Here is a 23,858-nt window from a genome sequence, read left to right on the forward strand (position 1 = left end):
GTCACTTATTTAAATAATGTACAGTCGAGGTATGATTAATATATTACAGGGATTTTCTTGCATCTGTAGAAAACTTCAGATCACATTGTCATGTATTAGTAGTATTATTAGGTAACTAATTCCGGTTTAGGGTTAAAGTAAAACACTTATACAAATATATAGCGTGGCTATGTCTACTTTTCAGGATATCCAGATAGCTACAAAATTAAACTTTGAATTGACAATTATTTTCTGGTTTAGGATTTTTAAAGTCAATGCAAGTTAATAATGGTCCCTTTTATTTAAATGTTTCTCTATGTATATATTTAACAACAAGATGAATCATACACTTAACCAGAACATATTTAATATCCAGTGCCTGCCCAATTTTTACAAGGCTATTATTTAATCGTGTTTGATAAGGAAGTAGGAAGAGACACATTTGAAAGGATTTGTAGTTCGCGTTTACTAGAAGAGTTACGACAGTTGCCATTTATGTCACATCCGCCTGGACATTTTCCCGGAAGTAAACCAAAATAAAACATCTGGAAAGGTACTTCGCCAAACAGCAGAAGCCCCAGCTCTTTTAATAAAGCTTGACATTTGCTTTTTCTTGCTGTTTATCGTCCCTCGGCAGGATGTCTTTGCCCTCCTCTTTCGGTTCGCAGGTGTCCGCCATCATGGATATGTTGGCGAAGGCGGCAGTCACAGAAATAACGAAGCTGGTGGAGGAGGGGGGTGTTGTGTTGAGGCTGGAGATGTGTCGGAGGGACAGTGAGATCCAGGAGCTCAAGAGAACTTTAAAGCTGATGGAGGTGGAGCTCTGCAAAGCCCAAGAAGCAGTCAACATCCCGGCAATAATGGAGGAGAAACAGAAGAAGCAAACGGCAGCCGAGAATCTGGTCCTTCGAACAGGTGAGCAACATCTGGAGAGACCTTCCACACCAAAGTGCATTCACAAAAACATAAATTCTGGTTTTGTGTTGCGATAAACAATAGTTATTTCTCGGTAAATCATATATTATGATTGGTATTGACTTTATGTGGTATACTGTTAAATTCGGCTTGAATATGAATCTCATATTTGAATATAGTAAGTAGACTATTACTTATTAATAAATTGTAAGAAATACATGCATAGCCTAATATAATGTAAAACGAAATTGTGAAAAAAGTAAACATTTCAAAGATGTTTGTGTCAAAACAGTAGTTGTGTTGCTTTTATATAACGTTTATATAATAACAATAAATAATAACGTTTACTATCATAACAATATTTTTGTGATATCTTGATTTAACAACAGTGATTGCTTGAAAGACCATACATTATGATCATTAACGGCTTTATATGGTACTCTTAAATTCGGCTTAAAAATATATCCCATTTTTTTTATATATATATATATAGATAGATAGATAGATAGATAGATAGATAGATACCAAATTTGAAAATGCTTGTGTTACAGCAGCAGTGTATTGCGGCAGGTGGAATTAAGATAAACATAAACCACAAATATATACATATCTACAGTAGAGAATACATTTATCACAATCAAAAAACTATATAAATGATTCTGGATAAATACAAAATAAACACTAAAATACTACAGCAACAGATATATATAGACATAGGATAGTATATAAAGTGAGTTCTCTAAATATTGAAATGAAATAAATATATGAATGGTTATATAACATGGAATTCAGTAGACATCTTAGACTGTGTTTTCATTTGGTCGATAAACTGCCATTCTCAAAGTGCAACATATTGGATAATGATGTTAGATAACTGACTTTTGAGATCTGTTTGATTAATACAAATATCAAAAGAACTGTGCATGATGTTTGTGTCAAACTTTAGCTTTTTTCTTTTATAGATGCACCAACATTTATATAATAATAACTTACAAAGACTTATTTTGATATCTTGATTTGTAAAAAGCATGTACGTATTTTCCAGCGCTTCTATCCAGATGTTTTATACACACTTTGCACATGTTTGACTGTTGACTTGCATTTGTGAGTGGAGTCAAATTCTACCTGCAATCTTTCTTTCAGTTGCAGACCAACAAGAGCATCAGGAGGAAGCATGTGTAGTGTATCTGAACCCACGGTCTGCCCATCCTCTGTGCCAGCCGGGCCACGTAACAGCAGAGATCCACGACATGAAGCCAGAGGTGAAACACGAGCCTGCAGAAGAACCCTTCGCCCAGGAAGCAGAACACATTGTGACGGCGGACATTTGCTTTGAGGTGCGAGAGCCAGACGACATGATGTGGCCTCCTCCTGCTTGCAGCATGTTTGATAAAAGCTCCGTTGCAATGCAGCAGAACATGCAGATCTCCCCCCCGGACACTGAGCAATACGCTGCTCACGGACACGCAGAAAGCAGCTCCTATAACTCTTCAGCTTCTGCAGCGCAGGAGATCGCAGGAGGTTCTTTAAATACGCCGATAAAATTAGAGGTAGAGACTCGACCTATGTGCATGGGAAGTACGGCTGTTCACAATGAGCAGTTCGGACATGCTCCACATCCTGCAGTCACTCAGGATCCGTGTTTGGAGTCTGCTTCTCAACATGCCGGGCCGTCACTAGCTCCGCCTCATGCGCAGAGGTCACACGCAGCAGATACATTAGGATCCAACACAGACTGGCACATCCTCAATGTCAACAACCAACGAGCAAAAAGGCTCATGAATGTTTGGAGGACGAATCAGAAGCTGTTCATCTGCTCGGTGTGCAACAGGGGCTTCCCCCGCAAGTCTCAGCTCGAGGTGCACATGGCCTCCCACCAGACGTTCAAACCCTACCGGTGCCTCGAATGCGGGAAATCTTTCACCCAGAAGACCCGGCTGAAGACGCACCAAAGCGTGCACACGGGGGAGAGGCCGTTCAGCTGTAAGATCTGCGGCAAGATGTTTTCGAGGCAGGACAACTGCATGAGGCACGAGCGGTTCCACAGCGGGCTGCGGCCCTACAGCTGCGGGCAGTGTGGGAAGAGCTTCACGGTGCTGGGCAACCTCAAAATACATCAAGAGATCCACCTGCAAGGAAGATAGCGATCAGAAGACATCTTGGACTTTGACGGTTTTAATGCATTTAATACAAACATAAAATGTAAATGTTGGATATCAGGGTGGTCAAACCATGGGTGTGGAACATTATAATTAGACAATGTACTGCATATGTTTAGGTGCAGGCTCATGATGTTGCCCAACTTAACCTAAACACACTTTTTGTAGTTATGAAATTCATGAAAGCCCAAACTCCCTCTGTGTCATAGTGGAAGGAGAGTGGGTGAGTGCCTATGCATTAACCATTTGTGTTTTAAATTAACGTAAATTAAATTCATTTTGAGAGATTTTTTTTTTTTGTACATTAAATGTCAATGTTGCCATTTATTTTTTTTAATGTTTTTTTTAAATGTTTTTTAAATTCAATTCTTTTTTTCCCCTGCAGGATTGTTTTATACATACATTTAACTTCCTTGAGATTCTTGAAAGATTGTTAACTTGAGAGGAACATTTGGGTCTGGGATGTTTTTGAAAATGCTTGAGTTTGTATATTTTGTGCAAAGATACAAATATGTGTTCTTTCATATAAAGGTGGGGTAGTAGGTAATTCACTTCAGAAACACTTTTTGTTATATTCCAGGGAATGCTCTTAACATCCCGATAGCAATGAATACATTAAATGCTTTGACAATAAATGCATAACAAAATGTCATCTGTGGAAGCCGTGGCGCTGTAAAAAGCACGTCCAGTTATCTGCCTCGGCCCGCGGCAGATAACTGGACGGCCTACCTGCCTGTCAGCCTTCCATCTCATGCGCAAACTTATCTCGTGCCCTCATGTGCACGTTCGTGTGTGTTGGAGGAGGGGCTCTGTAAGGAAGTCTGAAGGAAGGGGCAGATTTTTTTCGGTTGTGTATTTTCAAATTCGAGCGCACTCAAGCTGGTTTCTCCATTCTTACCTACCCTACCTTTAACGTTAGTATATAGGCTTCTTCCTGCTGTCGGCATGTGTCTCCTCGCAGTCACATTTTCTTCCATAAAGGTTGTCTGTACCTTCATTTGTGTGTCAAACTATGCAATGTTGGGTGCGTACGCAGGGAATTGGGCCTTGAAGGAACTTCAAAAGGCCTTCAGTTGGATGTGTTAGAAGGTGTTTTAACCCTGATGTAAAATAAATGTATATATTTTTTTCTTTAAAAGAATACTTTAAAAAACAAGTATATAAATATGAGTTTATGTATTCTATGCCTGCTTATTTTTCCAAACGTGTTTGATGTACCATGTTTGTACCTTGAATGTATTTATTATGTTCTACTTTGTTTAGATTTGTATGTTATGAGTTAATGGATGTGGTTGAAGGAAATAATATTTTATTGGGAGATAAAGGAACTTTTTAAAAGTATGTTAGTGGTTCTCAAATTATTTTTAATAAAAGTAGTCTGAAACACACAATACTATCATTTATTTACTTTGTATGGAACTGATGCCATTTCCTGTATTATACTATTTTTAAACATTTACGATATAGACTAGCAAGTGAAAGAAATAACCTGATTTCAATGTGTGTGTGTATTTTAACACTTTTGTTGATTTAAAAAAAGTGTCTGACCTCGGAAGTGCCTCGGTAATATACTTTGCGCATCTCCGCCTTGTTTTACGGTATTTATGTCATCACTTCCGTAAAGCGAGCGCTTGTGTTTATTCTTTGTAGCAATTAGTTGCTGCTGTTAGCTGCACATTTAAACCCTTAATAGCTGCCGTTTATATACGGTTATCTGCTTCAGGAATGGCCTGTTTCGGTTAGCCATCCCGTCCTATTTACACTCACTTCTCTTGTTTCAACTGCAGGCTTCCCTGACACTTTGTCGGCTTGGTTTCTTTTTAAATCACAATGTTTACTAGCGTTGCTCTTCGGGCTCAGCTTGCCTCCATAATCGATGCCTTGTCCAAAGCAGCCGTGGCAGAGATCTCCAAAGTGGTGGAGGATGACATGGCGGTGGTGAGGCTGGAAATGTGTCAGCGAGATAATGAGATCAAGAAGCTCAAGACCAACATCCAGGTTCTGCACAGCGAGCTGAGGACCATGCAGGGGAGCGTGACCCAGAGACATGACACCCTGCAGGGGAGTGTGTCCCAGAGACCTGCTGACACCCTGAGAGGAGACACCCTGAGAGGAGACACCCAGAGAGGAGACACCCAGAGACCTGACACCCAGAGAGGAGAGGGTAAATCACACAAAACACACTTTATTCACTGTGTGGATTTTAGCCTGCGATAAGAGGTGGGAGAAGTACTCAGATATTGTACTCAAGTAAAGGTCGAAGTCCCAAAGTGTAGGAATATTATGTTACATGTAAAAGTCCTGCAATCAAAATGTTACTCGAGGAGAAAAGTATTATCATCAAAATATACTTAAAGCACCAAAAGTAAAAGTAGTCGTTGTGCAGATTGGTCCATTTCAGAATAATAATAATATGTGTTTTATAATGATGGATCATTAAAGTGTTCTCAAAGCTGGTGAAGGTGCAGCTAGTTGTAATGACTTTGTAGACTGCAGGGTAGCTTGTGGATTTACTCCATGAACTGAAGTCTGATTTAAGACTTGATTATATTTCACATCATTCATCCACATCTGTGAAGTAACTAAAGGTAATAAAACGTAGAGGAGTACAAGTACACGGTTTACCTCTGAATTGTAGTGGAGTAAAAGTAAAAGTAGCATAACATTGAAATACTCAGGTAAAATACAACATTTCGGAGCCCAGGGGCCTAATTTATAAAGCCTTGCGTAGGATTGGCGTGGGAAGGTTGCTTACGTAGGACAAAGCAAATAAATACGCACCGACACTTTCCGATTCATAAAAGACTGCGTACCGGCGCAGGACTTGTGTACGGCACATCCTACGCCGGTTTCCATTTATAAATCACAATCAACTCGAAATGCGGCGCAGCTTTTTCGGGCTTCACGTAACACCCATATTTGCCTATAAATAGTCAAAGAAACGCCCATTCATTCATTTTGACTGACTGCATGAAGAAGATCGCAGGAAATGACGACAGGTAAAAAAGACATCTCACACCGTGTCAGATTTTGGTTATTTTGGGGAGGTCGAGATAAATCATATTGTTTGGTGGATGCAGTTTGAACCAGAGTAGCAGCATGGAGGCAGTGGCGGAGCCAGGACATCTTCAGTGGGGTGGCCAGGATGGAACCAGTGATCATTTGGGGTGGCATTGAAATCACTATTATATGAACATAAAAATACATCTCACTGTAAAAGAAGGGGTTATTTAAGGCAGGGGTTCCCAAACTGTTCAGCCCGCGACCCCCAAAATCAGTGTGACAGAGACTGGGGACCCCCCTCCACGTGAATTGTCAACGGGACACACACACACACACCGATCCTCAACTCCGGTGTGTATCACTCATTAAGGCGAGTCACGGCAGGCAACAACATCGTTTTTCATGCACTGGTCAATTTTGATATGTTGTGCTATTTTGATTCCATAACATGTTTTTGTACAAAATACCCATTTAGGTGTTTATTTGACTATAGTTTGTCTATTTGCGTCTGTAGGTTTCTCCTAAATTCACCAAAAGTTAGCTTTCTAACGTAACATAAAGTACCGCGACCGCTGTTTGCACCATGTCAACAGAGGTATCGTTCAAAAGCTCCGTCTCTCCTGCACAATCTCATCGGTGCCAAATATGGGCATTTCCTTTGTATCAGCACCAATCGTGAAAGCACAAAGGGGTCTTAAACCAACAAACGAAATCTCATTGGCTGGTGTCAATTTCTGACAACGTGATTCGTTCAGATGCGTCACGTGGTGTTCAAAAAGACTTCTTGGTTTAGTTTTCGCTGGAAATTTAAATCTCAAAATGGCAAAAGAACAGCGATAAAAACGTTCACAGAGAAGACGACAACGATTGTCACTTGCACGAAGCAAGGTTATACAAAAAACAAATGATCCCGAACACGAAATACCTTCACAGAGTGCGTCGATGCGCAAGCTGTCATCCAAAGAACAGCAGGGGTTAGCCAGCGCCTCTCTGCCATCTTTAAAGGTCGTTTTCTCAAAATGAGTTGTTTGTCATGTTCCTGAGTGAGAAATGCCACTTCAGTAGCACTTGCATGCACCAAACCTTCCAGTTATGTTCCTATCAATATTCTGAAGGTTTTTACAGAAGGGTTTGTTTATATATCATTCATAGCCTGAATTATATAACATTTTATACCTAAAAACATGGCGAAAATGGATATTTTAGGGCTGTTGACAGTATTTTCTGATTTATGGAGTGATAAAAAGAGAAAATCCCTTCTGTAAAAACTTTAGATTCTAATATGACTACAAAATGAAACAAGAATTTTGAACCTGACTTTATACAATGTTCAGATTTGTGTTCCTGAAAGTATTAAAATATTTAATGAGATTATGGCTCATTTGCATGAATCAAATTTATGTGGGAAACACTGGATAATAATAATAACAATACTTTTTATTTATTTTTATTATTTTGAATCATCTCGCGACCCCACTTTGGGAACCCCTGATTTAAGGCACCTACAACACACCTCTACATTATTTGGGATTAAGTGGTGGAATAGATCAAATAATATTCAACTATTATTTTCTTATTCCCACAGGAACAACAAAGCTTACATTATACACATGTAGTGCAATATACAGACTGTTTAGCTTATGGTGATCAGCAGCCCTATGAGCTCATTCTCTCGGTGTATCATCAGGAATACAGAGGCACACACACATCATTTAAATAAGAGTTTTTTCAATTAAATGATTGGTTAAGAATAACATCGTAAAGTAAAGAACAATAAACAATAGCCCTTAACCCTGTAAGGCCCCCCGGTTGTAATTTTACAACATTACTTTAAGCTATCCAAAAGTCAGTAAATGTTTTAGTTTTTTTAAAAGACCACATTTACATAATGGTCCTTTTGTTCAGCTATTGGGTAGTAAATGTGTTTTATAGGTCCTGCCCTCTGGCCATACAAGACTAACATTCCTGACAATAGATCTCAATAGTCATCTTTTATGGTGTAAATGGAACATTCTCAACACGAATGCATCAATCAAAATAAATATAACTTAAATATGTGGGAAAATCAATACATTATCAATATAACGTTATATTAATGTTAATTATTGATGAATGATGAAAGGTTACTACATATTTTTCTTAATGTTCTAAAATAGTTTGGGCCCCCATGGTGAGGGTGTTTGGGGTGGCCAATAGGGTGGCCAGGATTCAGCCACCCCCCAGCTCCGCCACTGCATGGAGGTCAGATCGTCACCAAAATAAATAAATAAGTGGTCCGAAAAAGGCTAATGACAAAAAAATACACACATCCTTCCTCAGGCAGTGTGTTTGTACCGGGGACAGCAGACCCCCCCCTTGATGAGAAACTGTAAGAAGTGATCGGGGAATCCCTCCGGAGTGGAGTCATGACGACTGGATCTGAATTATTTTGTTGTATTTGGTGGTTTCTGTTCCAGCTGTCGATCAGCAACTATATATCCATAATCCACCAGTTGAAGCAAATACAACTAATGTGTTGTGTTATATCAGCTGTACAATTGACCACATATGGTGTTCTTAGCTTCCATACCTCCTGTGTTTTACGAGCGACTTATCAAGTCTTGGCGAACGGCATAAAACACGATTAAACATGATAGGCTATAAAACCATGCTCGTATCTATACAACCTATAGAAATGCAAAACGGCGTCAGTTTAAAGTAATTCTGTCCTTCTGCTTACCGCATCATTTATGAGAAAACATTTCTTAACTAGAGAACATAATCAAGGGGTGATCTATAACATTTCCGTATTTATTTATTTCTCCAAGTTATGTTTTTGTGTGCACTGAGGAGTCTCAAACAGGCGTTTGTTTAATCATTTTAAGATTGGCTTTAATCAATTTGTGAAAATGAATTCTTCATATATGATAAATGAGAGGTAACATTTTATTTATGGTATTATTTCCACATATTTCTCTCCGTTCTTCCTTCTGCCAACGGTGTCGCAGTTTCTCGTCTCTCCCGTTGTTGTGCTTAGTGCGTACGCATGGGTTAGAGTTTGCGTGGAGGACCGCACGTTTTCCCGTCGAGTTCGTTTTTTATAAATCGCAAACAGTGCGTAGAAACTGGCGTACGCCATCTTTTGTGCGTACTCTATCTTTTGTGCGTACGCACCGTTTATAAATGACAATAAAACGGATACAATAGTGCAAGTAAATACAATAGACTATAGTAGAACTAGTGCAGAATAGCCTATATACAAGTAATTGAAATATTGATATATATATAAGTTGCAAACAATTTGACCTACCTCTTTAAAACTGTTCTGAATCTTTTGTTGCCTTTCCACAGACAGTCATCATACCACTGGTGATGAGAGGACGTCGCTCGAACAGGGGAACGCTCATAAGGACCAGAACAGCCCGTCTTCACCTGAGGTGGTGCAGGTGAAGTGTGAACCAGTAAATGAAGGAGCCGGAGGACATCCTGAGCCTCTGAAAGGAGAACCAGCTGTGTTTGAAAGGGACAGTGCACCGTGGAGGCCGCCAACAGGATGCAACAACTCCCATTATTTAAACTCCTTACCGTGTATCCCCGGATCTTCTGTGGCGCCCGGCAGCAGCAGCTCGGGGGGGTTTCAGCAGAGCCCGTTCCTCCGCGGGCTGCAGAGTTACGGTCAGTATCGAAACTCGTTCAACACCATGAGGAGGAGGACGGGGAAGAGGACGGTACTCAAGAAAGGCTTCATCTGCTCGTACTGCGGGAAAAACTTTGAGCGGTCGGGACACCTGGAGAGACACAAGAGGATTCACACGGGCGAGAAACCGTACCACTGTGAGGTCTGCGGGCGGAGGTTCAACCAGAAGTGCAGCCTGAAGGAGCACATGAAGATCCACAGGAGATGTGAGGAGAAAGGCTGGTTGTCTTGGCTAATGTTGCAGGGAAGTCAACAAGTCTTTCCGTTTCCCAACAACCTAAAATAGTGACAGAAATGTTATCTAAAGATTAAGGCAAAGCAAGTTAATTTATATCGCTCCTTTCAACACAAGGAAACATGAAACACATTGTAAAATGGCATTTAATAAACCGTCATTAAAAAGCGAATAAAATAAACAAAACAAGCTTAAATTGAATAACACAGGTATAATATATAAATATATACCGTACTTTTCGGACTATAAGCCGCGACTTTTTTCCCCATTTTGTTTGTCCAGCTAACGGCCACTAGGGAACCTCCTAAATCTATGGATTTTACAGGTACAATTAACCACCTTTAACACTATGGGCTCTAGGACCGGTCCGCGCCCGCCACCTTTAAGGGCGGGCTCCAGCAGGAAAAGCTGGAGGCCGGAAAAGAGTGAGACAGGTAGCGCGCCAAAGTAAAAGTGGAACCGAGAGACAGAACGAGAGCAAGACAGACGGACCATTTAGCTGCTGCGGCCTATATGCAGGTGCGCTTTATAGTCCGAAAAGTACGGTACATATATAATAAAAGTTACAGTGCAGTGTACGATATGAATAGTTCAATTAAAATATGAGATAAAAAAAAAGTTGATTTCCAAAAAGAGTGTTTGCACTAAATACAATATTGTCTTGAAAAAGCTATTGAACATTTCTTTAGGATCATACGTGGTTCAAATGGGAATAGAAGACTTATTTAATTATTTGAAAGTCTATATTACATAAAGACTTGATCTGATGCTTCCCTGGGAGGTTGAATAACGGCCCGTCCACACTACAGCTTCGACAGCTTCAAAAACGGTTTCCAACGCGTCTGCCCATTCACTTTGAATGGGGTGACGTCACGTTGCCTCGCTTTTCGCCGAACTGAATTGTGGGTAGGGCTGCACGATTTTGGGAGAAAATCTAATTGCGATTTTTCTGACAAATATTGCGATTGCGATTCGAATTGCGATATTTATTTTTAAGCGACCCAATGGAAGTTTATTGTAAAATGCGGCCATAACTACGGCTAGGAAGGTCGTATCAACATACTCCTGTCTCTAGCGCCCCCGCAGCCCGAGCTACGAGTGAAAGAACTAAACTTACATGAAACTTCCGTTGGGTTGCTTTAGAGTCAAGCTTCAGTTTAAGATTCACCCTGTGTTAGAAACATGTGATGGAGCATTACTGACCTGACTCAGATGGTTTGTTTCACCAAACCATCTAAAGCTCCACTGGAAGCCATTTGGAAAGGGCAGGCACTTTCAAATTCACTTGGCAGGTGATTGGATCAATCTGTCTATCACCTTCTATCATGGGCCACTTCTGATTGGTTAACAATGGCTGGTACATGTGGAGCACAGCACTTCTGATTGGTGTGGATGACTGACACACAAAAAAGAAAAATTGTAAAAAAAAAAGTAAAAAAAAATCGCAGGCTTTGCGATTTGATAATCGCATCATCTCGAATCGCGATTTCGATTTAAAATCGATTAATCGTTCAGCCCTAATTGTGGGTAGCATAGCCGGAGTAGCCAGCGCCAGCCAATCAAATCCAATCATATGCCAGTATAAGCTCTAGCCAATCAAACCGCTGCTTGTGTGTCAGGGGCGGGAGATTCATGTGATTGGTTGTTGGTGGAGCTTCGGACGCGCCCAGCTCCAAGCTTTTCTTGAAGCTGTAGTGTGGACGGGCCGTAACAGTAAAAATATTTGTGGCTGACCTTAGAAATCGAAGTGGAGAAGCAATGGTTGCATCCCTTAAAACGACGTTCCTCCAAACCGCCCCGACGCATTAGAGTCTTGTTGTATTTGTGTGTTATTTTAGACCCATGTTTTGGTTCAGTTCACGGCAGGAAGTCTCTGGCTGTGACATTCCTCTGTGTCACAGAGAGCAGAGTGAAGAGTTACTCGCTGACAGCTCTGTCTTTGCTTCACAGGGAAGAATGCATTGGATAATAATTAAAGAGGTCACATCTCAGTTCAACCGGACAGTAAGACAGGAGTGTTGTGATTGGCTCAGGACAGTTCATAGCGAACCTCAGACAGAAACAAACGGCTGGTTTATATATCCACGGCTTTAATTGAAGATTACATTCATGATCCTTTAATCTGCAGACTATTGTCTCTGTCTATCAATTCATCGTTCGGTCTATACAACGTTATCGTTATTTCAATGTGAATTAAGATCAATCCATTTAAAAAAACAAAACGTTTGACAGTCTAGTATTTTAGTCTATGCATCGTTGTACTCTTCATAAAAGTGATATCAAAGTAGGACGTGTTCATAAATATAAGGGGTGTTGGTGTGAATAAACTGTTGCATTTGGATAGCATGACCCTCATGCTGTAACATTCGCACATCATATGTTTAACCGTGATGGTAAAAAGCAAGATTTGTTTAGACGTGGAAGCAAAACGTGCGCATGTTGACTTCGTCTCACTTCACCAGGTATTCAGCCGACGCCGGAGGAGATCGACGTGAAGGACCAGAAGCAGATTCCTGTGGTGAACCCATGTGCTGATGCTCTTCAAACCAAAGACGAGATCCAGGTGAAAGATGTCCTACCTCAGAACGAGGGCATTCTCACAACACCTGTCAAATCTGAGCCTGCAGAGGAGCACCCGGCACACACACTGTTCCTTCATGGAGGAAACGAGAGGACGAGGGACGGAGGAGACGAGCTCAGTGAGAACGTCTCCGCTTTTGAGAGGGAGAGCCAGCAGTGGATGTCCAGCAGCGCAGAGATCAGCAGCTCGGAGTATCACAGCATGACTTCCTTCCCGGGGTTAGCTCAGCTGCTGCCTCCCCCCGTCGAGGCGTCTTGCAGCTCCTTCTCCTTTCCAGCCAAGCCGTACGGAGAGCTCAAGAACAACATGGTGTCCCAAACGCCGTACGCCTCCTCAGACTCGCTCATGATTCCAGGGGAAGGAGGGATGCATGGAGCGGCGCTGAATCACCAGAGAGGAAGCCGGCTGTTTCAGGTGATCAAACCAAAGAAGTGCTTCGTCTGCTCGTTCTGCGGGAAGGACTTCGAGCGCGTCGGCCATCTTGACAGACATCTACGGATTCACACCGGGGAGAAGCCGTACGGGTGCCAGATCTGCGGGAGGTGCTTCAATCAGAAGAGCAGCCTGAAGGGCCACATGAAGACGCACAGGAACGGTAAGGGGTTTGCCAAAAGTATTACAATCGATTTAAAGGCTTTATCGTTTTATTTAGTTGATAGTAAAACGTACCTTTGTATTTTTTTATAATGCATACATTGTCAGACTTCAGACACACTTTTTATTTTCTGGAATTCTTCTTAATTCCAAGTTACTATATTAAATGTGCTTGTTTGCACCAATACGCGTTCGAATGCAAAATGTTTAGATTTAGTTTATCATTGACGAAAACACATGTATATACATTCCTAATATTTAGTTTATTTTTTTTTTCGAGCATGTAAAACCAAAGAAAATACAAATGAAACAAAAGATGATACAGTACTATACAAATGAATGCAATAACAAAACGAAATATTTAATTAATAATTGAATAATCTGTAGTATCATTGTCTGATATCAATAAACAGCAAAGCTTTAGCTAATAAATAAATAATATAATGGGGAAGATCAGTAAATATTCACATCTGGCATTTTTGACAAAAAGCAAAACAGTCGGTGACCAAAACATTGACTACCTCAAAATGTTACACACAGGTGATCCATTTAAAAAATAAAGTATTTAATTTTCATTGTATTCGTAACAGTCTTAAAAATAATGAAACTCATTTATATAAAAAAAAAATACATTGCAAGTAGATATTTACACCGGTACCACTGCTGCAGATAAAAGCAAAAGAATACGATTATCATTTGCTAATTACATTATTCTGCTTTTTTTTCCTTCCTGAAAAGGGGAGAGCTCAGACATGCTGGAGCCACATCACCTGATGCTCACGATGCCGGACAATCAGACGCTGAAGAACCTCGCAGAACCAAGAACCGGCCCCGCAGAACCAGAGGACCAGGAGCCGACCATCACGTACAGAGAGGCAGCCGGGGAGCACGCGGTGACGGTGAAGCTGGAGCCCAACGGGGAGGATTATCACCCTCTGAGCCACAACAGCGCCGGAGCACCGGAGCAGAGCCAGCTGTGGACGTCTGGGATGGAGCAGAGCAGCGACGAGGAACAAACGGTGTGTGACAAGTATCACCTCAGTCCTGAGCAGCAGGACTACACACCACACGTCAGTGACCTGCCTTTTCTAGGTGCCAAAGAGAAGGGAGACATGATGCACAATGACCAGTATTCAATGATGCATTCAAGGAACAGTAACATGCCTTTAGTTCCAGAGCTGCAGGATCAACACGTTGATCAAGAGGCTGTGAGTGAGTACACAGCCGTGCGGGACAGGACTCAGGAGGGGGGTGTGTTTGACTTTAATCTCTCGGATGGAGACACGACCAGACAAAACTGCTTTATATGCTCCAGTTGTGGGCAGAGCTTTCATAGTTTCAGTCTGTTCCAGAGGCACCCGTGTCAAAGCGTCACGGAGCAGTCCTTCAGCTGCAACATATGTGGGAAGGTTTTCAATCAGATGAGCATCCTGAAGCTGCACCTGAAGCTGCATGTCGAGTGAGTGAGTGTGTACGCAACAAGCTTCATCGCATCCATACGTAACAAATGGCACAAATTAGTAGGGCGGCCCCCGACTAAAGATTTTTTTTAATCGACCGATTATTAACTATAATATTAAAGATATTATTCATATCTGAATACAACCCAATACACACTACAGAGGAAACAGAATATATCTTCCTTGACTCGCTCAGAAAGATCCACACTTTAGATGTCCTGTCAACTACTCCACTAATTAAAAATGTCTCGATTAAGACTTAATTAATTGACTATTTGGGGGCAGCCCTACGAATTAGTTTAATATAGGTCAATATGATTTATAAAGAAATACTTGACGGAAGCTAAAGCAGAAGATTGAAGAGCTTTTCTTAGTACGGTCTCATGGCGGGAGCATCAATCTGTATTCCTGATGTTTTGCACTAAACCTTTTTGTTTGTTCCTATCTTATTTGGAGCCGGCTAATGACTTGATCCCTGCACAGAGGAACCAAACAATGTCAAGCATTATCGGTTTAAATGAAACCTCCCGTATGTTCCGTCACTTGGACTGATATCTAGTTTCACTTTACCGATTTTTTTTTTACTGGATTATTTTTTACAATTTGCGTCTTTGTTTCAAATTAAGTTAAAGGTAAAGTTGTTGTTTTTGCTTTTTTATTTGTGATCTTTTCAAACTCAACTAACCACGCCCTCTTCTAAAAGCACACTTCAATGTTCCATTTAATTACATTTACTTCAAAATAAGTAAAGGGAAAACCATTTGCTCTGTCACTGAATATCTTGATTTGAAATTCAACATGTTTTTCCCCCCGGATAAACTTGGCCAATCTTATTTTTCATCTTAAGATAATAATACACACTTTGTATGAGCGGTTTTAAGTGGAGTTTGGCTCAGAACAAAAGCGTTAAGTTAATTGATTTAGCATTTCGACTAAGATACAGCTGTATTCTCTATTCTGATTTTGAATGCCCGTTTCTTTAAGCTTTGATGAGATATATTCAATGTGGTTTCACACTAGTATACTGAATCTAAAATATATTTAGTATTTATTTTCTGGAGTATATAATAAGGTTATTATTCTTTAATGCTTATGCGGTGGACAGTTGTGTCTTTACTTTCCCAAAACAAACCTCAAACAACAACATCTTGTACACCTCAAAGTCACTTGACCTTTGAAGCAGCATGTAAAGGTATCTCAAAAGTTTCAAAGTGTTTTTGAAGAAAGGGAAGGGACTAAGATATGTTACGGCTAAATCATATGCACTAAACTTGCATTATCTATACAGAAGCATTAAGTGTAACACATGTCTCTTTAGTCATCAAGCATTTGAGGCTCCTCACATTGTATTGATCATGTATCGGCACCTGGACGCAGCCAGTGCTGAGCATTAAGCACATCAACATCTATCATTTGAAAAGGACAGTATGCTGTGTGCCTACTTTTTTTTACATGGGAATGAAATGCCCGACCCGTCCACTGCACTGTTACTCTTTTTATTGAAGTTTTAAAGAGTGTTTACCGATCAATATTTTCAATCAAACTGCCAATTGTAGTGGATTTCTGCATAACTCAAGCACATTATACAGGCTGTTGGAACACATTTGAAAAGATACACATGTAATGTATTTTTTGTTATACATTTCAATCGAAGTGTGGAGTCTGGCACTCTAGTTATTTTGATGTTTGATGAACAGTTGAAATAAAGGATTTTTCTATGTCAAATCTTTCCTGAACAACTTCCTCGTCCTCACTCGCAGTCATCATCGAAAAGCGTGTTTTATTTTATCCCCACTAAACCGAAAAGGACACAATATGGACCCCTAATTTATATCATATTTCCATTTCCAGGCTTGAAAAACCGTACTGAAAGGATTAATTGATTATCAAAATAGTGGTTTTGCACATCACCTTATTGATAACAACTAATCCTTACAGCGCTAATTAAGACTTGGTAGTAGCTGTTTGTACGGACATGTAAGGGGGAAAAAGAACCACAAAGAAAAATGAAGGCCTACTTTTCGTGTGAACTTCTATTTTTAATAGACCAGCACTTTGGTGTTTGATATAAATGTACCTAAATGTCACCTAAATGTCAAGATATTCCTTCAAATCTAGGCTGTCCAGTTGTCCGCCATGTTAAGGTAAGTCACTTTTAAGTTTGACCTGAAACAGAACTACCTTTTATATAGACCCTATGCATTACATGAATGCACACTTTGTAAACAATATCTTGTTTTTATTTATCTCATTTAAGGATTGCCAGTTCTGCACAACCCCTTCGAATATTCAACCTACCTCTTAGTATCTACGCAACTTTCCACTTTCAATAACAATACTGCACATATTTCTTTTTTATATTCTGAGTACTTTGCAAAGTTTTTTGGTATATCCAGTTTTCCTGTAAGTCATTTTCTATATCTTAACGTATATTGTTAAAAAATATATAGATTTTTACAATTGTTTTTGTTGTTTTTTTTTTTCTTACCTTTTTCTTCTTTACCTGTGTTCATGTGTGCACCATGTACACCAAGGCAAATTCCTCGTATGTGTAAACCAGAGGTGGCAAGTAACTAAGTACATTTACTCAAGTACTGTACTTAAGTACAATTTTGAGATACTTGTACTTTACTTGAGTATTTCAACGTTATGTTACTTCTCCACTTTCTCCTCAACAATTCACAGGTAAATATTTTACTTTTACTCCACTACATTTATTTTTGTACCTTTTTATTTACTTGTGGTGATGTGAACTATAATCAACTCTTAAATCAGACTTTAGTTCTTCACAAGCAGTACACAAAGTCATTAAAACTAGCTGCACCTTCACCAGCTTTATAATCAATAATTATAACCAGGACATATTATATATATTATTCTGAAATTGACCAATCTGCAGAATGACTACTTTTACTTTAGTAAGTTTAACTTCTACTTTTACTCAAGTACAAAGATATTTTTAGTTTGGTATCCCTCCGCGCCTCTCCTCGGGACTTTACGGTAGAGGTTCAGCCACACGGAAGCAAAGCTCCAGCTAGCTAAAACAGAGGGATGTAACATCTTAGTGCGTCGGTTGTTTTCGCATTTTTTTATAAAAACCATTGCGTTTAAAGACGTATTTCTTATATTTTACCCTTACATATTACCTTACATGAATCAGCATGGCGACGTGCATTCCCTTTCAAACCCAGTTATCTTCTATAATGGAGGTTTTGGTGAAAGCAGCAGTGGCAGAAATATCCAAACTAGTCGATGACAAATATGCGATTCTGCATCTGGAAATATCTCGAAAGCAAAACGAGAATGAGTTACTGAAGAGGAAATTACTGATGATGGAAAACAAGAGAGGTCAGCTGCAGCGGGGGTTTGGTGAGAGGCTCTATGACTAATAATGCTGCTAATTACTACTCCTGTAAACTCATGTATTATGCATATTAATGTAGTAGTGTACAACGTGATACACGCTTTATGATACAGTAGGCTACAACTGAAGAGAAATAAGAACAAGGCACCTCTGTAGGATCGCTCTATCTTCTCACATTACTTACATTGTTGATATAATTCAATGCAAATCGTCCAAAAATTGTTTTTCATTTGACTTTGTTTTAATGTATTTTTCTTTACCTACACCAGAAAACTACATGGACAGAGGCACTGATGTGCGGAGCTGTCCACATCCTACTGCAGATATCAAGGTCTGTGTTGTTTTCATATTTCTTGTTTTTGTCAACATCAGTAATATCTGTGTAGATGTACATGAATCTCTGGGCCAAAAGCCCCCCGTTTTCCTATGTGGACAAATTAGTTATTGGTTGTATTTCAATACCTTGGAATAATAGGGGCACAGTTGCAATGTTTTGCCCGGGTCTACCAAGTAGGAGGCCCAGCATTGTTGTCTTATTTCACCTGAGCAGCACTGACACTGGTGTGGAACATGCTTATCATGAATAAAAGCGGCTCCAAACTATATGTGTACATTAGCTAGGGCTGTGCAATTAATCGTATTTTAATCTCGATTTTGACAACGTATTCGAAATAAAACGATTATTATTTTATTATTATTATTATTATTTTGTGTTGAATTATCCTTAAAGTTCAGGGTAATCAACTGTTAAAAACATACTGTTCAATCTTTTTTGAAATGGATGTTTTCAAAGTAACATTTTTATAATCGTGATATCAATTATTGACCAACATAATCGTGATTATGATTGTTGCCATAATCGAGCAGCCCTAACATTAGCTCTGGCTCTCACCAGTGGGTTCACTTTCTAGCAGCATCAAGGAGCTACAAATAAAATGTCCCAGAACTACTAACTGCCTGGTTAAATAAGTGATTAGCTGCTGAACATATGGGCGATATAAGCACCTAACGTGCAGATAATATCTTCAGTAATTGGTGTAGTGCAGAAAAGGAGATTGTTGAATAATAATAATAATCACGGCTGCAAATAAATGCTCATAAGATGACGAGATACAGAAAAGCGCACAAGATACCAATATATAGTGCAATAATAGAAACGAATAAATACAAGAAGTGCAAATATAAAAACCCTCAGTGTAAATACGTGTTAACAATGTACAGTTTAAAACGACAGTAAAAGCAGTGTCATGTTCCCTGAGGATTTTTATGTAGTAAGTATCCCAAGTAAATTAAGTTGTATTCTTGTTTATTAATAACAACTTTTTTGTACTGTCAGTATTTTATACCTGTTTTTCACCTATTCTCTTATTTTTTCTAACTATAATGATCATATAAAGGTGCGCCTTTACCTCACTGAGCTGAGGTTATCAGAGCCTCTCAGTCTTTCAGGAGAGAGCTCTCTAAAGCTCTCCCCCGTGGCCGCTTACACAGTAAATTCCAATGTTAATAAAAGCACACAGAAGCTGTGTACGTTTTTTGGGAGTTTGATTTATTTTAAATGAATACAAATACAAAATTAAAACCTATAATTGCATACTAAAACCATTATTTCAAAAAAAGAACAATTTCACATAAACCTTTGGTTTTTACTGGGGCAGTTCAACTTGATTTTGGGGGGGGGGTGTGTGCCATAGTTTATGGGTGCTGTACGCAATATAGGCGTAGTTCTGTTAGTATAAGATAATAAGATGTACTTTGTTGATCCAAAATCAGGAAATTGTGTTGTTATGAAATAAAAAAATAAATATTTTTTTTTCTCTTTTTTTTCAATTTTCGGCGCCCCCTATGGGTTCATGCGCCCTTAGCATTCGCCTATACTGCCTATGCCGAGGGCCGGCCCTGCATATGCATGTAAATAAAATCCAAATACAGAAAAAAGTTTTACATGTGTATTTTTGATCCTCACATTTGTTTTCCGTTTAAAACCTCTGCACCTGCAAACACAAACCGCTTCCTGTGCACGGATCGCTGTGCATTCGTGTGGGTTTTTTGAGACTCCCCTGACAGTCAGCCGATTCGTACTTGTAATTTGTTCTATCTATAGCTAATCAGATGTCTCCTCAATTCTAAGCCAATCACATGAGCGCGCCCCCACGAGGGTAGATTTCTTGCGTTCATGACGTAGCGCTTCATGTACGCATTTTGCGCAGTCCGGAGCTGACGGGTCCATGGAGCCTGCCTGCAGGCGCTAATGTCAGGACACCTCCACTCTCAGTACAGCGCCACTTTCCGAACAGGAAATGCACGCAAATACAAGCCTTTATATTATTAACGTACAGCGCCACTTTCCGAACCATTGATGAATACTTGTGTACACAAACACGGCAGGCAAAACCGTTTTAAATGTGTGTTTCCTGTGTGGCGAATACAGCTGCTTTATTTATGTCTGCATGAAGTTGTTGTGAGTGTGGAGGGAGCAGCTACAGGTTAGCTTAGCCTAATCGATCAGTGCACTACGAAGCCAGTGCTAGACAGTGACCTGTTAACTGGGGGGAGCCCCGCCGGTCATTACCGGCCGATACTGACTCTTAATAGTTTGATCGGTGCTCTCTATAAAGGCCGATCAGGAGAGCTGGATCTGATCGATATGGACATAAACGCGAGTGAAGTGTAACCGGACGAGATCAGATCAGCTGCTGAGTCTGACGGCGACACGCACCTCTGCATGATCACCTGAAGCTCCGCCCTCTGTTTAGCGAGCTAAACGGACAGCGCAAAATGCGTATATGAAGCGCTGCGTCATGAACGCAAGAAATCTACCCTTGTGGGGGCGCGCTCATGTGATTGGCTTAGATTGAAGGAGACATCTGATTGACTCATGTATATGAAACGGAACACATTTGTGTGTGCATTGAAAAACACAAGTGTGGATCCTTCTGTGTGCAGGAGTGTATTATGAGACTGTTCTGAGCCCATACATTAAAGTTGAAGCCATCCTCTCTTTATCTAGTTTCCGGATATTGACGAAGCCACAGTTTCGTTCACGATTAAAGAAGAAAGTCCAGATGAGATGCTGTGGATCAGTGAATCTGCAAGGCCGATTGGTGAGTTAAAGAATTGGATTTTGTTAAAGAACTAAATCCAACATGAATCATTAATGCTCACATTATTCACACAATCCCTCATGAGTTCTCCTTTCATTTGCAGGTTCTGCTGGTCAATACCGCCGTCCAGCTAACGCTCCGGAGAGCCAGCAGCTGGAGGAGGACCGTCACTTAAACCTCTCGGAGGGCGGCACAAGAAAATCATCAGCGTTCAGTGACTTGTATAACTCTGCAGCGCATGCAGGAGACATCAGTGGCCTTCAGCTCACGGTGAAGACGGAGAAGCAGGAGGACCGCTCAGGATTTAGTCGGGACGGGTGCCAGCACGGCGCAGCCAAGCAGACTCCACTTGCCGCTGACTTCTCCTTGGATGAGAGAGACTCCCAGCTCTGGTCCTCCATCATTGAAGGCGACGACATTGATGCAGGTTTCCCTGACTTTTCTAGTGTGGTAGAGGAATACTCCAACACCTTTCCGGACCATTCTGATGTGGGTTCGACCAAGGCTGCGAGCACTCAGAGGCCGTGTAATGGGATGTACAACAGTGAGTTTCAGAAGGACGGTCCACAGTCTTCCGGTTTTCAACCCAGACCTCAGGGAGGTCCGCAGAGAAACCCCTCGCATCCGGATGAACACTCGGATAGGGAGAGTGCCGCCTCAGATAGACCGGTCGTAAGTCACTCTCACGTCCAAACAGGCAGCTTCCACCCTCCCTCCTCCCACAGGTCTTTCTCCGGATCGACTCGGGGATTCTCCTGCTCGCACTGCGGGAAGACCTTCGGCCGTCTGCACCAGTTCAAGCTGCACCAGCAAAGCCACAAGAGGAAGCGCACGTTCTGGTGCACGGTGTGTGGGAAGAGCTTCCAGTGCTCGTCCCACCTCAACATCCACCACCGGACACACACGGGCGAGAAGCCGTACGGCTGCGGTCAGTGTGGGAAGAGGTTCACGCAGCAGAGCAGCCTGAGGGTCCACCAGCGCACACACAGCGGGGAGCGGCCCTACAGCTGCTCGCTCTGCGGGAAGACATTCATCCTGATGCACCATTTGAAGCGCCACAGAATCATCCACACATACAGCTGAGGTGGAGCCACGTATTGAGTGGTGCAGGAATGAGACATCTCTGGTTCTCTCCACCTGTAATCAACGTTTTTTGATCGTATTTGGGGTTATATGGCTGAAATAAGGTCCGTGGTTAACACGAGCTAAAGAGATGTTCACGTTTTGTTCTACGACATAATATAAGTCAGATAACACCCAGCTGGTGAACGTCTGAAGCTTTTACGTGACTTAAAAACAGCAGGTGCTAACAAGCGGCTAATACCTCATTCACACCAACGCAACTCTGGTTCAAGCTCCGTGCTAGAGCTTTTCAGGTTCAGAACCGGTTCTTCGGTTTAGCTCCGGCTCTTTTCACACCGCCCAGAGTCCGACTGGTGCTGCGTCATTGCGTCATCGTCTGCGTCATGACGTAACCGTTTGCTGCTTTATCAAGCCAAACCGGCGGAAACCCCTCACAGCTGACAACAACAACAACAACAACAACAACAACAACAATGGCCGATTGTGCTCCAGCTTCCTCTGTACCTCTTCGGAAGACCAGATTCCCAGCAGGTAGCTGGTCTCTTCAGTGGACCACTGCTCCTTGTTACGTTTCTCCATCGTTGTGTACAAACTGGATAAAACGCCGGCTTCTTGTTGTTGTTCAGGAGTTGATCTGCCCCCGCCTCGACGTAAGCGTGACGTATGCGGTGCTTTTGCTCTAACCGGACAATTTGTTGGTGCTTTAAACGAACCGGATTCCGGAGCTAAGAGGCTGCTCCGCTGCGGTGTGAACAGGAAAACCCGGTGCTTTTCAAGCTCCAGCTCCGAACCGGCCCCGAAACACAGTTGGTGTGAATGAGGTATGAGTGAGACTGCTAACATCATGACGCCGAACATTAGCCACCTTTTGCTTAACGGCGGTGACTCGAGTCATGGGGCAGTGATGTAGTTCCTTTAGAGCTTAAAGTTAGCTCTTTATTTCTGGCAATTGCCTTTACACTTAAATACAAAACAAATACATTAAAGTGGAGGTAATGTGCAGATTATCCTGCTGACCGAAAAGTGTAGGTATCATAAACGTGTGTTTGCCATAGACCTTTTTTTCGGCAATATTTCGAAACCCAATGTAAACATTTGATTCTAAAACTTCCGGTTTGTTCTAGAAATCGACGTCATCACGGCACCACTCTCCGCTGATGTTGCTCAGGTGAAAGGAGACTGGAATGAACTCTAAAACCAAACCAAAAGTCACTGAGCTTCTCTGGTTGGGATTTTAACTTCTGACATTGCTCACAGACTTTGTATATTAATGCATATTCTACTATGCAAAATCCCTCTGGATGGATTTTAAAGATGTTTGCTTGTTTTCTAAAATACTTATAATTATTAAAGTTGCACCCTCAAACAGAATTCACACAAGTCAATATTTCAAAGGCACCTGCAAAGCTAGAAATCCCAAAAAACAACGTCTGAAATATACATATAAATAAACCTGCAGATTTCCTGTTGCAGTAACTCGTGTGCTGGTCTTCACAGTTTGTCTTTTCTCCTCATGTAGAAATATGCCTTACTTCATCCAGCACTGAAACCGTAGAAGCACAACATGCTCAACACCGTCCCGTAAACTCTCCCCAGTGAAACCTGAGAACCTCAAGTTTTATGATTTGATGTAAAAAAAAAACCCTGTCTATTGAACTGCATTTTCCATAAAACGTACCCTGAAAATGAATTACCCTTTGTTATG

The 23,858-nt window shown here is 41.0% G+C and overlaps 3 protein-coding genes across 3 annotated transcripts; all 3 read left to right on the plus strand.

Annotated features, from left to right (window-relative positions):
* Window positions 1-516: 516 nt before the first annotated feature.
* On the plus strand, window positions 517-4,397 carry LOC117462522 (gastrula zinc finger protein 5-1-like). Its single transcript, XM_034104782.2, has 2 exons — window positions 517-894; window positions 2,038-4,397. Exons 1-2 carry the CDS (start codon window positions 618-620, stop codon window positions 3,036-3,038), a joined length of 1,278 nt encoding a protein of 425 aa, XP_033960673.1. The 5' UTR covers window positions 517-617; the 3' UTR covers window positions 3,039-4,397.
* A 295-nt stretch (window positions 4,398-4,692) lies between these two features.
* Window positions 4,693-16,304, plus strand: LOC117462978 (zinc finger protein 595-like). Its single transcript, XM_034105364.1, has 4 exons — window positions 4,693-5,217; window positions 9,387-9,938; window positions 12,430-13,143; window positions 13,881-16,304. The coding sequence occupies exons 1-4, from the start codon at window positions 4,884-4,886 to the stop codon at window positions 14,603-14,605; spliced, it is 2,325 nt and encodes a 774-aa protein (XP_033961255.1). The 5' UTR covers window positions 4,693-4,883; the 3' UTR covers window positions 14,606-16,304.
* A 1,328-nt stretch (window positions 16,305-17,632) lies between these two features.
* Window positions 17,633-23,858, plus strand: LOC117462543 (zinc finger and SCAN domain-containing protein 32-like). The gene is made up of 4 exons (XM_034104817.2): window positions 17,633-17,971; window positions 18,236-18,297; window positions 20,977-21,070; window positions 21,174-23,858. Exons 1-4 carry the CDS (start codon window positions 17,764-17,766, stop codon window positions 22,151-22,153), a joined length of 1,344 nt encoding a protein of 447 aa, XP_033960708.1. The 5' UTR covers window positions 17,633-17,763; the 3' UTR covers window positions 22,154-23,858.

The sequence above is a fragment of the Pseudochaenichthys georgianus genome, chromosome 17, assembly GCF_902827115.2.
Source record: "Pseudochaenichthys georgianus chromosome 17, fPseGeo1.2, whole genome shotgun sequence".
Taxonomy (NCBI): domain Eukaryota; kingdom Metazoa; phylum Chordata; class Actinopteri; order Perciformes; family Channichthyidae; genus Pseudochaenichthys; species Pseudochaenichthys georgianus.